This window comes from Sphaerodactylus townsendi, linkage group LG02 (assembly GCF_021028975.2).
Source record: "Sphaerodactylus townsendi isolate TG3544 linkage group LG02, MPM_Stown_v2.3, whole genome shotgun sequence".
NCBI lineage: Eukaryota > Metazoa > Chordata > Lepidosauria > Squamata > Sphaerodactylidae > Sphaerodactylus > Sphaerodactylus townsendi.
In genome coordinates, this window is record NC_059426.1 from 55,865,263 (window position 1) to 55,881,053 (window position 15,791).

The 15,791-nt window shown below is 41.8% G+C and overlaps 1 protein-coding gene across 2 annotated transcripts; it reads right to left on the bottom strand.

The window, feature by feature from the left end:
- Positions 1-1,757: 1,757 nt before the first annotated feature.
- PARP9 (poly(ADP-ribose) polymerase family member 9) lies at positions 1,758-15,321 on the bottom strand. 2 transcript variants are annotated; one of them, XM_048483490.1, is made up of 9 exons: positions 15,097-15,321; positions 14,083-14,116; positions 10,090-10,907; positions 8,589-8,819; positions 8,282-8,500; positions 6,502-6,577; positions 5,979-6,338; positions 4,829-4,974; positions 1,758-1,997 (listed from the first exon to the last, which is right to left on the bottom strand). In XM_048483490.1, exons 1-9 carry the CDS (start codon positions 15,118-15,120, stop codon positions 1,803-1,805), a joined length of 2,103 nt encoding a protein of 700 aa, XP_048339447.1. In that variant the 5' UTR covers positions 15,121-15,321; the 3' UTR covers positions 1,758-1,802. The 2 variants fall into 2 exon arrangements, 1 of the variants encoding a protein (XP_048339447.1); XR_007243456.1 differs by lacking the exon at positions 1,758-1,997 and adding an exon at positions 3,781-4,586 and having other exon boundaries at positions 4,733-4,974.
- Positions 15,322-15,791: the final 470 nt, after the last annotated feature.

Here is a 15,791-nt window from a genome sequence, read left to right on the forward strand (position 1 = left end):
TTTTCACTGCACTGAAAGGCTGCAATCTGTAGATATTGTCTAAGTATGCAAACATAGTCCAGTGCCCACAGTCTAATTAAGTTTGAGGTCTCATATTTTCTGGGCTGATGACTGCAAATTTGTCTTCTAATTTGGATTCCAAATCAGGGAACAAGTCAACAAATACAGTGGCAAAGCCTGTTCCTTATTAAAAATGACAAAGATTTCAGGATTGTGAATATCATCAACTACACTGTCATAGAGTTTCATTCCGCTTGCATCAATTAATGGTGGTACTACATAATTTTGATTGCCCCTAGTGTATAAGCCTGTTACAACCTCTGCCTCAAATGCACAAATCAAGTGGTCCATTTCACACTTTTCACTGGAATCTGCCACAAGGTTCCTGGGATTCTTGTAAAAATAGATGCCTGCTCCATACTTTTGGTCTGGAAAAAAAAGTAGGCTGTTGATGTAAGTTATGTTCTTGTCATGGCAACACTGCAAAACATAAGTGGGGGCTACTTGATTCTGCATCATCTTGTACCTGAGGTGTAACTGAAAGCAGGTCTAATTATGATGGACAGGTAACATTTCAGATACAACATTGAGTTAAATCTTAAAAAGCCTTACTAGGAGTACAAAACAATTCTGCTTGACAGGGAGGTCTATGGTTTCTGTGGATTTCCCTGTCTAGGTGAAGCCCTCCCCCTCCCCTGAATCTCATACTGTTAGCAAGGATTCCCCAACTTTTCAGTGTCTCCATTTTAAATGGCATGGGAGCTGAAGAAGAAAAGGAGTTGGAAAAGGTCTGTTCCTAAAGTGAAACTTATGACTCTTTAAATCCACTCTATTGTTTGTTCACCTTATAAATTATAATCACTTTGACACTGAAAGATATGGAAATAATCATTCCAGGGGGTGGGGTCATTTGACCCAAGTGCTGGATCACACGCATTTTAGCCCCATGCCCCCTCTCCACCCATGTCCAGACCCCAGCTGAACCCCTCGCCACCACCCCTGCAAAAAAACAACAACAAACAAACAGTGCAGTAAGTGATGTGCAAGGGCCGTACCCGCAGGCACTGGTGGTGCAGCAGCCCTGACCCGGGAGCTCGGCCATTGGACAGGGCGAGGTGGGAAGTTCCCAGGAAAGAGCCACGATTGCCACTATCCGCCTCCTCCTCCTCTCTTGCCAGGTTCTGGGCACCAAAAAGTGACAGCGGCTCAGCTCTGCCCTTCGCAGTTCTCCCAGCACACTCCCACTCTGCGAGGTGCCTCCTACAGACTGTGGAGTACAGACTGTGGTGGGGCACTGCCAGGACCCACCTTGCCGGCCAGGAGCACATCTGCGCCCCACTGGGGCATGGCCCCTGGCATGGTGGGAGGCTGTTCATCGTCCTGCTGCCGGTGGCTGGGACCTTCTTCCATCTGCTTCGATGGAAGAAAAGGTTTGCTGGGGTTTTTTGGCAGGGTTGGGAGATGACAGGGAGTTCAGCCGAGGGCTGGACAATGCAGGAGCATAAAATCCAGCTCTGTCTCTTAGATCAGTTTGGAAATCACAAAACTATTGAGTGTGTTAAGTTTCATTTCTCTTGCTTTTAAGTAGAAAGATTATACACACAGCATAATTATATATAAATGTAACAACTGGATATGACATTATTGTATTGTTGGTATTATTAATGTTCTGTCTTCAAAACACCCAAATAAGAGTCTTCAAATTACGTATCTGTATGGTTATCAAATTGTGAAAATAATTTTTCACAAGATTCTAGTTGTTAATGGGGATATTTGTTTAATATACTGATACACAAATACATTCAAAGATTGTTTGGCTTACCTTGTGAAGATGAATAGGTTGTCTGAAATCCAGTTTTGCAGACCAGACTGCAATACTGGGCAGGAACACAATGGTACAGCCTATGGGTCACTGGCCTTCCACTATTTTTCCCTACTATTTTTCTTTTAATCCTTTGGAAAGCTGATTCTAAGACAGGATTATATATTTTCTCTAACTGCAATAAATATTAACAACACAATATAATTTAGCTTATCATATGTTGTAAAATAGATATCAAATTTTCAAATATGTGGATACTTGATTTTACAGACTAAATCCATGTAACAAACTAGAATTTGCAATCCACCAAAACTACACAGATCTTTCTATAAAACTAAAAAAGGTTTACAGAAAAATCTGAACTTAAAAAAATATTTTAAAAGTAACAAGCAGTATCTGTAGCTTTAAGAAATAAATGTCCTCTGAGTGGTTGTTGCAGGTGCACAACTTCGTTGCCAGCCTAGGTTTCTGTCAACAAAGGGGATGAAAGGCCAAGTTTGAATCTCTACTCTGCCTCACAAGCTCATTGGGTGACCTTGTGCCAGTTACACATTCTCAGCCTAACCTCTAACTCATAGACTTGTTGTGAGGATAAAATGGAGGAGAGGAGAATGATGCTCTAGATCCCCATTGCAGAGAAAGGTGGCAGGTAAATGAAGTAAAGTCTAAATATGGAGGGACAGACAAAAGTTACATCGGTTGGTAAGCAAATGGGAAGCAGGGAAAAGTGATATAGGGGCTGCAAGGAGGGGAAAATGAAAGTGAAGTGTTTCCTGCAAGTCACTGAGTTCTCTGCCATAAAAACTGCACACAGTAGCTGGCAACATGCAACTGGACCTGACCTGGAGGCTGACACTTCACAACTTCGCCATGGATTTTCCGGAGAGAAGAAAGGAGGGGAAGCTGAAGGCAGGAGACTGGTAAAGGTAGGCTGGATGGTGAATGGGAAAGAGAGAAGGAAACAGGCGAAAGGGTGAGGCTAGAAGTCCTTCAAAAGAAAAGAAAGGAATATTAGGGTGGAAAAATGAGATGCCCCCTGCAAGTCTTTGCAGGTCCCCTCCTTGTGTTTACTCTGTTTTTAGAAAACGTGTGTGTGTGTGTTTAACAAAATTGCAGAAAGACAAACAATTCCAATTATGTCCTCTGCATGGAGTAGTCATATAAAATTAAATTGGTAATAAATAATTTAGTTAGGACTGTGTGGCTGCTCAGGCCTTCAATTTTTGCACAGTTTTGATCTGAATCTATTAAACCTTTATATGATCAGGTTTATGGCGTAAAGGTTTGTGTTTCATTCCCCAGCCTAGTAGTAAAAGCAGTGTGATTAGCACATCTTGTTTCAAAATGTAAAGAGCACAGTTGTTCACTCTGACTGTGAAATGGTCTTAGATTCCACATTAGAAATTTGGGACAAAGTTAAACATTATGTAGTGGAGATTTCTTAGCCAACCTATTGCATTCCAATATTTTCTGAGGTGCTTTTCTGTTCTTTTTCAGGCTAAAAGTGGCTTTTTTTGTATTTTCAATATTGTACTGGACAGCCTAGCATTTTAATTGCCAATCCGACTGCTATAGAGGAGACAGCCTCTTCCCTTTCCTGTTTATTTGCTTCCTGTTCCTCTTGGACCAAAGTTTATAAAGGGATTTTGGAGTGTGTTCCATTTGTAGTCAGTGAAGGCTGCTGTTCATATTTTACTCTTGTTATACCTGCTAACTGCAGTATTACAATAATAAAAAATAGGACTATGAACAGGGCTTTACAGCTGACTTAAGTGTACGTGGAGTCTGTCAGTCAATCTCATAGGAGACTGAAGTTGAATTCTAGGATGGGGGTTATCTACAATGAGGGCAGATAGAACTAGGTGGTAGAGGATCACAGCCTTCCCAGAAGTACTATTTGTGCAAACGGTAAGCAGAGAATGCTTTCAACCCCTTCTCACCTGTGGTGCAGTTGTTTATAGTGTCACACTACAATCTGCAAGATTCAGATTTGAATCCACATTCTACTATGGATGACCTTGGACCAGTCAAACACACTCAGCCTGTAAACCTCACAGGCGTTGCTGGGAGGATACAGTAGTGGCAGGGAGAATGATGTAACTGGTTTTGGAACCACACTGGTAAATCTATAAATATCTAAAAAATATTAATAAGAATTTAAAAAACCAGTTTAATCCTAACTGCTCTCCTCACCCCCAGTGGGTGCTATTTATTTAAATGTTAAGATTATATATATTTGAAGATCTGAGCAAGGCTGTTAATGATAGGAAGTTTAGGAGGACATTCATTCATACAGTCGCCACAAGCAGGAGCAACTTATCAGCACATAACACACACAAAGATCACAGAATTTCCATCTTACCAAAGAGGGTGAAGAGGAAGATTATCTGACTTAATTTTGCTGTCTTTTCCCCCTCTCCTACTATTTTAATTTTCCATACACCCGCCTAACTTCATTTCAGCCTTTACTGCGATCAGAGGTCAGCAAACAAAATAGCAGATCAGATGAACAAGATTAATTATCATAAAACAATGATTAGGTTAAAACATAGTTCTTCGGATGATAAAATATAAAATAAATAATAAAATTATTGGTTGAACCTAGCCCACATTTCTCTGTCTTATCAAACAAGTGATTGTACAGAATCTTACGCCTGTCATCACAAAATAGTGATACACAGAAACGGTCTGTTCTGCCTGGATATTTAAGTAATATTGGAGAGATGTATCGAATTTAGATGTCTTGGGGGTCACAGTGTAGGACAGTGGTGGCGAACCTTTGGCACTCCAGATGTTATGGACTACAATTCCCATCAGCTCCTGCCAGCATGGCCAATTGGCCATGCTGGAAGGGGCTGATGGGAATTGTAGTCCATAACATCAGGAGTGCCGAAGGTTCGCCACCACGGGTGTAGGACAACCCAAGTTAAATGAATCCACCCAAATTCCTGTTAATTTTGTCCCACAATTGTTTCATAATGATTTTACTGTTCATCTGTTCTTCACCTTGAGAACACGAAGACCAGATTTTTCAAGCTGTTTTTCTTTGTCTTTGAATTCTTGGAGATAGGACTCTATTGGAATTACTTGGTAACAGTATTTGCTTGCCATTTCTATGCACCCTTCTTGATGAGGATCATTTGCCAAACATCCTGGAGGCAAAAAACAAGTTAGATTTAATAACAATACAAGTAAGACTTCCAGTTTGGACTGACCATACATTACTGGAGAGGGATGCTACCGGTCAATTTTATTTGCTTAATAAAGGGGAGAGCAATACCCCATGAAAGAGAGAGAAATCTGTTTAAATAAACACTTTAAGAAATTAATGTTTTAGAATATCAGTTTTAACCATTAAGGAGCTGGAATGACCTTTTTTAACAAGTCCTAAACAAGTGTTCAGTCCTGATGGCTTGAGAAATCATCAATGTATGTCTTGATTTGTATGTCATTTTTATAGATATCTGTGTTTATGTTTCCAAACAAAGACCATTACTGAAATTCATTAACACATAATCTGCTATTGGTCATTTCAGAATTTAAAGCAGTTTACCATTGAACCTTTAATTGTTAGAAAGTCCCTTTTCAGTTAGAGAGCTGGCCATTTAATCAGTAGATACTAAATGTTCTCCTGAGCTAGTCTAAAATTATATACTTTGTTTTTGGTGCCCACACTTAATCTCCAATGATGTTCAGGATGACTTGGGACTTGTGCAGTCCACAGAAAGGAAGAATGTACAAAAGCTCACTCAACGTAACACCTTTTAATGAAAGTGTGATTGCCTCCATTTCATGCTTTGCATTGACCACTCAGATAGGAGCACTATTATCTCCTTTGTGAAAAGCTACCACTGAAGGCCTGATCCAGTTCCCCAGAAATCAACCTATTAATAATAAAAAGCTTATTCCCCAGTTTCTTCCCTGGTCCTTCTCAAAATCGTGTATCAGCATTTGTTCCAAGGGTTGTTCCAGCATTTGGACAAGGATTGGCATGGTAGACCACAAAGACACAAGCCAAAGACGACTCAAGGAGAGACCAAATGTCACAGAGGGGACAGTTGGACTATGATGTTTAAATAAGCCAAATTCTTCAACAAATTCTTTGTTCTTTGATGTGCTCATATATGTCATAAATGGAATATGCAATCCTACGTACCATCTGCCTTCCAGAGTTCTTGGTCAGCTGTATTCTGTAGCATGAATTCAATGGCGAATGTTGCATCAATCACAGCTTGGGGAGAACCCGTAATCTCTAATGCTGACCCTTCTCTAGTCAAACTCTTCAGTATGAAAATACCAAAATGCTTTTCCAGATGGGACAGTTCCATACACTCACTTTGGCTACAGTTTAAATGGCCATAATTTCTGATAACAATTTGGTGCGTGTCCTCAACCTGCATTATGTTCTTGAGCCACAGCCTTGCTTCCTCCAGGGCTTCATGACTGCATCCAATGAGTTCCACAAATGGTCCATTTTTTTCAGAACTTGCATTGGCTTGAATGTCAGTCTGTATCTCTGGAAAAATGGGGCACGTTTGTTATTTTTCATCTCAAAGGGGGGAAAGTAGGTGCATAAGAAACTTCATTTTCTATCAATCTTTTTGCTGTGTGATCTATTCCTTCAAAAAAATTACCATCAGGAACTCCTTTTAATTTTACCTGTTTTATATGTTTCTTACCCATAGCATTCATACTGCAGCAGTCCATTTTTTCCTCCAGCTTGATTTTGATTGACATAATTTTGGCGCAGAAAGCCTTGAAAAAGAGTGAAACAAAATAAAGAACTGGGTGACTCTGGTATGGCCATTTCTAACTAGTAACATGATACTTGTGTGTGTTTTAATACATCCTTACCCAAGTTCAGGAATCCAAACAAGAAGCTGGCACACAAAATCCTTCCTATATTGACTACATGCTTTTATTTTTTCTTAATCTCAATATCTACTCCAACTATTTTATACAATGGGAATAGCATGCTTAAATAGTATGAAAACTATGCTACGTTGCATTTGATAATTAGCAACATTTCCATTTCATGATTGTTCTTCTTGGTGCTGAAAAATGTTCTACAGTTCAGCTGGAGAAAAAAATAGCACTACACCTAGAAACATGCCAGCAAATCAAAAGAGGAAGAAAGGGGACAGGGGACACGTTTATTGTCATGTAAAGCCTCTACATTTTGATGTAAAAACTTCCTCGGGAAAATCATGGTTCCACAGCATTTTATGCTGTTAAGAGATGAAAGCTCAATAGGGTTACACAGAGCTTAACAAATTCCAGGTGTTACTTAATATTTTAACAATTATATTTATTGCAGCATCTCTTAGTGACTCTTGATGGAAGCTCTTTTATCATTTCACATTGGCACATGTCCTTTTGTATGATAAAAAACTAAAAGTAGTTGAGGTTCTTGACATGACTTGTTTCTTTATGTAACCTTTATACTCAGCTGTGGCAGATGAATCAATTTCATAATCAATTGCTTTTTACACTGGCTTTGATATTCAATTAAAGAGAGCTTTATAAATGCAATAATGAAACTGCAAGAAATCAAGGAGAAGTTTAAATTATGGTTTGAAGTTAGCTTTTTGAGTAAAGGCAACAGGATTACCTCTACACTTCTTTATGTGTTCCAACACTTGCCATAAAACCTTTATAAGAATCTGTCAAAAGATGTTGGGGCACCAATTTTATGGCAGCAATTATTGGAAGATGTGTTCATTAAAATTCAAACCTCTGTGAGCTGAAAAATAAGTCTTGCCCTTCATTTTGGGACTAGTTCCTAGATCCATGGAAAAATGTGTCAAGACCTGAGATAGCATATACAATATACCTGTTTAGCTCCTGAAAACAGATTTTCCTTTCTACTGCAGAAGCTCAAGAACCTTCACCATGTGCACAGCTATTTTATAACATTTCATATCTATGTTTAGGTTAGAGCAAACACCATTGGCACTGAGGCTGTATAATCACATGCCTAGTGAGTCCGGTACATTACAGAGCAGAACTTCTCATGCCTAGAAGAAAGGGGTGGTGTAGCCTGTCAGTCCTGGCTCCTGCTAGGGCCTGGCATCAAAAGATGGCCTTTGGGCAAACACATAACAATACTGCATTAGCACTATCCTTTTCTCATGTGGGCAATTGTGGGAATCAATGGGAGGGGGAAATACCTGAAGGGGAAATGTTTGGGTATATATGCTAGCTGCAAAGCCTTGAGTGTCAGTTCTGGCTTTTTGCAGCCCAGATCTCGACACAGTTCAGTAAAGCTCTTGAACCCTTCCTGAGTCTTAATTATTGACTGGAGTAACAGACTCTTACACAGCCCCAGTAACATTAAATCTCAAATGAAAAACTGCCCATCAAAAGATGTTGGGGTTGGGGGAACTACAGCAAATCAGTGCTCAGATAAGGCAGTTAGCTTTTGCTCTTTCTATTTGCAGTTAACAGTCAATGTCTTACCTCATAAACATCACCATCATCAGGTGGAATCACAATATGTACGTCTGGCTTCTCCCCAGGGTGTTCCTGTGCAAAGCATATTATTTGCTCTACCATAATATCAGCCACTTCATCCTTTGGCAAATGTAAATCTTCAATCCCAAGGGGAGGAAAAGAAACGGAGGAAAACTGCTGCTCCTGAGTCTTGAGAAGGCTTTTAGAAACTGCCGCTTTTAGTGCCTGAGGAAAAAATGGAGTTAAATAGACTGGTTTTTTTATATGTATTCAATGGAGGTAAAATTGGACAGATAACAAAAAAGGGCTTTACCTGCTGTGTGTTGCTCTCAATATGAGATGGCCATATCACATGGACCACAAACTTACAGGCAATGTTGTATCCTTTGGTGAATACCATTTGGGGACAATCTGCTGGCAGTTTCTGTAATTCAGAAAGAAATTGCTCCTGCAGAGGTGGACCTGCTTTTTCCAGAATGGCTCTTGAAATGGTTCCTTGTGAAAGATCATCTTGTGCAACCACAGAGTTGATAATAATGGCAGTCTGGAAGAGAACACTGGAAAAGCTGAAGCCATATCAATGAGAGGGACATGTATACACAATGCATTCCTTCATCATGTTTTTATCCTGGCCTTCCTCCATGCAACTCAGTATAGCAGATGCCTGTCAAGATATACTTGGAATCTATCTTCGACAATGCATTGTACTTGGAGTTCAGAAGGGCACATGGAATTCCATCCACAAGGCTATGTAGATATCAAGCCCAGTTAGCGTCTGCATGGATGGATGCATTCCAAGGGTTTGTTTAATTTCTCCAGTCTAATACAGGTATTAGGTCAGATCTGGACAGCCCTGGCTAGTCTGATCTCATCAGATCTCCGAAACTAAGCAGGGTTGATCCTGGCAAGTATTCGGATGGATCGTTCCAAGGGATACCAGGGTCATCACGCAGGGGTCAGCAAGCCACTTCTGAACCTCTCTTGCCTTAAAAACCCACCAGGAATCACCATAAGTCAGATGTGACTTGACAGCACACACGCCAAAAAAATTCAATTATTCTTGGCAAGTCAAGGCACCCATCCTATCCATATACAACATAAGGAAATTTACCTATGAACCCCATAGTATTAAAAATGGTGCAAATCCAGCTTTCATTTGGAGGAAGTTCCTGTAGCCTAAATAAGTTGCTCTGGCACTGGAAGAAAACTCCATTTATAGAAGGAAAGCTTCAAACTTTTCTCAGTTTGGAGGCTTGAGTTGCGGAGGCTTATCTGTGCACTCCCACACACACCAGCTAGGTGACCTTGGGCTAGTCACAGCTTTTCAGAGCTCTCTCAGCCCCACCCACCTCACAGGGTGTTTGTTGTGAGGGGGGGAAGGGCAAGGAGATTGTAAGCCCCTTTGAGTCTCCTCCAGGAGAGAAAGGGGGGATATAAATCCAAACTCTTCTTCTTCAGGTGGAGTGGCAGGATCCACACCAGTGTAGATCTGCTCAAGAGAAAGCATGTTATGGACATGCCATAGTAAGGCAGCAGCATTATTGAACCATGAGGAGCATTATTGGAGCATGAAGGGGATAGGATACAAATTGCAGGACTCTGCCTATCTTTATGGAAGACCTGCTGCTATTTACCACACTAAACTGCTTATCTAGCGACTGTGAACACTTAGATCAAATCATTGACGGGAAAATTAGATGGCACTCTAAACCTCATGACTGCATCAAAAATTGTCAGTCAGCCTTAAGTTTCAGATCCTTATAGTTCACATACTTACAGCCTGTCATGTTTTCAGTAAGCATATAGAGACTTACTTGCTGGTTTTCTATATTCCCTTTTTGGATCCGTAGACAGAGACTGTTCACTGTGATAGAATCTGATGCTCCTCTCAATAGCACCAGGTCATTTTCACCAAGCAACTCTTCACAAGCCCTTTTCATGATTTCAACAGTGGGCTCATCAGTGTTCACAAGGTGGATTTCTTGCAAATAGCCAAATAATGGGGCCAACTGAATAAAATTCTTTATAGTCTGGACAACCACTCGAGCGCATAAATCGGGTGGGAAGTTGAAGAGTCCTGAGCTCAGTGCAGGAATGGCTACAGACTTAATATTGTTTTCTGGTGCATTAACATATTTCAGAATATTTATGAGGGCTGTTTCAAGTCCAAGGCAACATTCTTCCCTCTGGTCTTTTGACCACCTTGGGCTTACTGTATGGATTACTTGCTTGCAAGAGAGTCTTCCTCCACTAGTCACTGCAATCTGGCCAACACGGAGCGGTCCATTCTTTTCAATGAAATGCTTGCACTGCTCTTCAATTTCTGGCCCGCCAGCTTTCAAAAGGGCAAATGAAAGGCCTCCAAAATGATACAGTTTTTCATTGGCTGGATTCACCAAAGCATCAGCTTCATGCCTGGTCAGGTCATCTAACAGGACTGAAACTTCAATTCCTTCTTTCAGGTTCTTTCTATAAACTGCAATGGGGTTGGATTTACTTTTAAGGATAGTTATGCAACCAAACTTCTTTTGCAGCAGACTGCATAGGTAGTTTTCTCTTCTTTTGAGATTTGCATAAAGATTGTTGCTAATGGGAACTGTTAAGATTTCTTCATCCATAGACATACCATTTTCTATAGGATGAAAAAAGTAAAAATTTTGGAGTTTTGCAAAAACAAATCTTTCTGCTTACTTATAGCTTTTCTTGTTATCTCGATGTTAGCTTTTCCTGTCTGTTATCTCAATGTCTTCAAAAATATAGGAAATTGACCAGTAAATCACATTCACACAAATATAATGCAAACTGCATTTGTTATTCAATTTATTTATAGCGGAAGAGCAGCTAACAGACCAAACCCAAAAGTAGCAGAGCAGTAAATAATTGCTTTGGCCAAAGAATTATGTCATTATGTCATCTATGGGCTGATTGCAGAGATTAGAGGCTACATCATTGCAGGGGCGAATCTAGGCAAACTGGAGCCCGGGGACAAAATCTGAGTTTGGTGCCCCCCCACCCCCACCCCAGGTATGGACGACCACCCTCCCCCACAACGACCAAACAATGATTTTTTGCACCAGCTCACAAAACACCTCCCACCACCAGCAAAACATACATGGCTTTCTCCCCACCAACTGTCTTTCCTAATTGTGTCCTCACACCAACCCTACGAGGTAGGTTGTTAGCCTGAGAAACAGCTCCAAGCCAGTGCAAGGGGAATTAACTTTTAAGCATGTAAATCTCTCACAAGTCACCCCCCATCTGAAGGTTTACCAAACAAACATCAGCATCATCTCTCACAAATCACCTCCTACTCCCAGCAAAACAGGCATGGCTCTCTCCCCACCACTTTCCTAATTGTGTCCTCACACCAACCCTGTGAGGTAGGCTGCTAGCCTGAGAAACAGCTCCAAGCCAGTGCAAGTGGGAATTAACTTTTAAGCATGGAAATCTCTCACAAGTCACCCCCCATCTGAAGGTTTACCAAGCAAACGTCAGCATCATCTTCAGTTCTGCTGCTGCTTCTGGGGTCCCTGCTCAGCTTGCCTTTTCCTGTGCCTGCCGGCGCCCGGCTGCCGGGGAGAAGGCTTCTCAGTAATGCCACACTTAATTTAAGGTGAATAAGGCATGCTGGGTTAGAGGGAGGGGAGGTGGAGCTCCCCAGTCCTGCTCCTGGGAGCCCAGTGGGACTTCTCCCCTGCCCCCTGGACACTCCAGGCCACCGTACAGAGTGGGCGGGGCTACGACAGGCACTGGGAGCAGTTGGCTGCTTCAGTGCCTGCTTTCTAGGGCTTGCTTAATCCCTTGCTGTGTAGGAGGATGTTTTGGCGCCCCCCACGTGACCTCAATCGATGCGCCCGGGGACAAGGGGTACCCCATGTCCCTAGGCAGGAACACCAGTGCATCATTGGAAAGGTGTTCATGGAAGCCTTGAGCCTGGTTCCAGTTCAGTAGCACCTTAGAGATCAACAGGATTTTCAGGATATGAACTTCCAAGAGTCACTGTTCCCTTCATCAGATATAATTAGGGATTGAGATCTCTGAATCCTTATGTCACTGTCAAAATATGGGAGGGGTGTTACAAAGAAGGAACTCAGGATGCAGAGATGCAATGCACATTGTAATCTGTTTGATTAGAGTAGAGGAGAAATGGCTTAGGAGCAGAAAATTAGCATCTGTAGCAAGATAAGAATCCTGTGCTCCTGGTTCAGCAGTGGAGGGAGGGGGGAGTTTCATTGTCCTGACTTTGTAAATTCACTCAAATTCATGAATCTCCTGTTATAATCTCTCCTTGAAGCTTCTGTGTTTGAGGACTGTCACTTTTAGGTAAACAATTGGGATAACCTGGAATGTTGAAATCCTCTGTTCCAGCTGGGAGACGAACAGGAAGCATCTTCCACTTTAGCAAAGGCAGCACATTGCCATCTAGCCTGCAGGAGTTGGAAAGGGCTATTACCCATATCACTCCTATCCCCGAGAATTCGGGGTCTGGCACAGGATCACCCCAGAAGCAACTGCACAGATAGAACCGCAGCAGGTCGCAAGGCTCGAGCTTCCCGCCCCCTCCAGCCGGCAGGAACAGCCCTTTGATGGCCCCTGCTTCAGGGTTTACGCCCGTCACTCCCACCCTACTCAACCTCTCCTCTGCCCCCTCCCCTTCTGTGACACATTACTTTGGGACCAGGGTTTTAAAGCAATGCCCTGTCTCGGTTCTGGTTTGTCTCCTCGTATCCATGTAGATACGAGGTGTAGCGTTGCTTGTTGTGCACAGAAAAATCTTTTAACACTGGCCCCACGTCTCCACATACACACGTGGATTTCGGCTCTGAAAGTTTTTTTTTTAAAAAAGGCTATGACTGAGAGGCTCCACATCACTAGTTTGAGCCCGGATTCACCCTCCCTTCTTCCCCACTGCTCCACATTCGCTGCGTGTCTTTTGAAAAACTCCTCAATCAACCAGTTCCGGAAAAAGCATGCGCTAAAGGGGAGAAGCAGTGGAAAAACCTGATTCAAGGAGAACACTGTGGGTAAGTATTCCCCAAACTGGGTTTGTTCGCTTCCTTAGCACATGCTTTTTGACGAGTGGGGAATCGACCTTTGAGAGTTTAGCCTGAGGTGGGTAGAGTTTGGGGTGGGGAGAGATCTTGGCAAGTTGTAATGTTATAAGGTCCACTTTCCAAAACAGCCATTTTCTCCAAGGGAATTCATCTCTATGGTTCTATATGTTCTGACGGGCTTGAGAAAGTCAATTTCTGCTCATCTGTTTGTTTCCTTTTGACACTCAGGTGATCTCAACTTTCTGTGTTGCTTGGAATATGCTCAGTATTCCATAGGCCATTGAGGGGATCTTTTCTTTTAGTTAACCTGGAGTATGTCAAAAACACTGCCTGGGCTGTTACTGGTCTTGGCTTTAGTGCTTTCAAGATTGGTATGAGACTCCCTATTTATTATAAGATACAATGACTGTGAGGATTCCCTCAATGCTGTGAGCAACGAATGAGCCTGTAGTGGGATTCAAATAATTTAACGACCGGTTCCGGTGGTGGGATTCAAATAATTTAAGAACTGGTTGATTACAAGCACCATTTTAACAACCGGTTCTGCCGAAGTGGTGCAAACCTGCTGAATCCCACCACTTTGTCTGTGACTCTGTCAGTATGGGAGGCAGATCAGCACTCCAAGTAGTCTTGTCATTCAGGAATCTTGTCAGGAGACCTGAGCTTACAGGCCTCACTCTGCTTTTCCTGAAAAGGAAAAAAGTTTATTAAAATTGCTAGTATGCATCAAAAGACATACACAGAGTTATCTACCTGTATTCTTTTCAGTTGTCTCAGAGCTGGAAGTCTGGAAAACAAAATAAAAATGAAACTGTGTAGCAATGTTTGTGCATTTTATTCTTCATTTGCATCCTCTTGTTTCAACAAGTTCCTCAGAGTGAGGATAATTTTCCACTTGGTCCCACTGGTGAAGAGAATCCAGACCTCCTTAAAAGACAGGAATAGGTTCCAAATAGTACAATCCTGAGCAGAGTTATACTTTTCTACATCTACTGCAAATGTAGAATGGGTTTAGAAGTGTGTAACTGCTGAGGATTACTCTGAAAGATTCCTATTTTTCCTAGCATATTTTGACTTTGGAAATGTCTTTTATTTCAAGTCACTACTTTGTGTGAACTTTTAACTTTCTGTATCATTGCTCAGTATGTCAGTTTACACTCTTCATACCTGGCATCTCACACTTAACTCAACACTTTTTTTTGGAATTGAAGTTCAAACATGTGAGTGGAGAAACAACTGCTCTGTGATCATTGTCCTTATTGCTAAGGAGAAAGGTTAACAATAATAATTCAGGTTAACAATCATAACAATTCCAACTGGCCATTAACAGAAGAGGACTTCTTACACAATCTGAAAGTTAAATTTAGTGCTTATTGGATTACTGGATTTGGATTTAGCTGTCGAGTTTATATTTTGAATTTCTGCTATTTCTTGGAACCACTTGTTTATTTAACCAAAAAAATCCTATATTTTCTAAGGAAATTCCCTGATCTTGATTACCTATGTGTAATTTGTATCCTACCTCCAAGGAGCATAAAGTGACAAAATTCTTTTTCCTTTTGTGTTATATACCCTTACAACAACCTTGTGAGGTTGGTTAGGCTGAGAGACAGCAAATAGCTCAAAATCATCTAGAAAACTGAGGTGGATTTGAACTTAGGTCTCCTTGGTATTAGTCCAAACTTCTAACTGCTATGCCACGTTGACTGAGTTATTGACATACAGATTCCAACATTCTATTTGAATTTTTTACTATTAAAAACTTACCATCAGTTTCATCATGTTCCCCATCTTGAATCTTTTCTTCTTCCTCCCCTTCTAGATGCAGTTCCTTCTCTTCTCCCATTCTAGTAGCAACTGCTTCACCCGGAACCTCCACCCTTAGAATCCTCTGGCCTGGTTGCTATGGAGACCCACAGTGACATTGTCAAGCTGCTTCCCCAGTCACAATGTGCATATGTGTGTGCCATCAATTATCAGCTGGCTTATGGAGACCCCATAGGACAGTGATGTTCACCTCTGGTGGCCCATATGTTCATGGACTACGATTCCCATCAGCCCCTGCCAGCATGGCCAATTGGCAGGGGCTGATGGGAATTGTAGTCCATGAACATATGGGCCACCAGAGTTGGACACCCCAGCCACAAGATTTTCAAAGCAACAGACGTTCAGAGAGGATTTGCCATTGTCCGTCTCTTTGTGGGCTGGGAGACAGTTCTGAGAGAACTGTGCCTGGCTCAAAGTTACCCAGCAGACATCACGTCCAGGAGTGTGTAACTTTCTATACAGGACTCACAATAATAATCAGGGGAGTGTGTTCACAGTTTTACAGGGAGCCTGTGTCCCCAGTCATCCTTTACGTAATAAAGATATCCTTGGGATGCTGTGTGGTTTCCCGGCTGTATGGCGGTGTTCTAGCAGCATTCTCTCCTGACGTTTCGCCTGCATCTGTGGCTGGCATC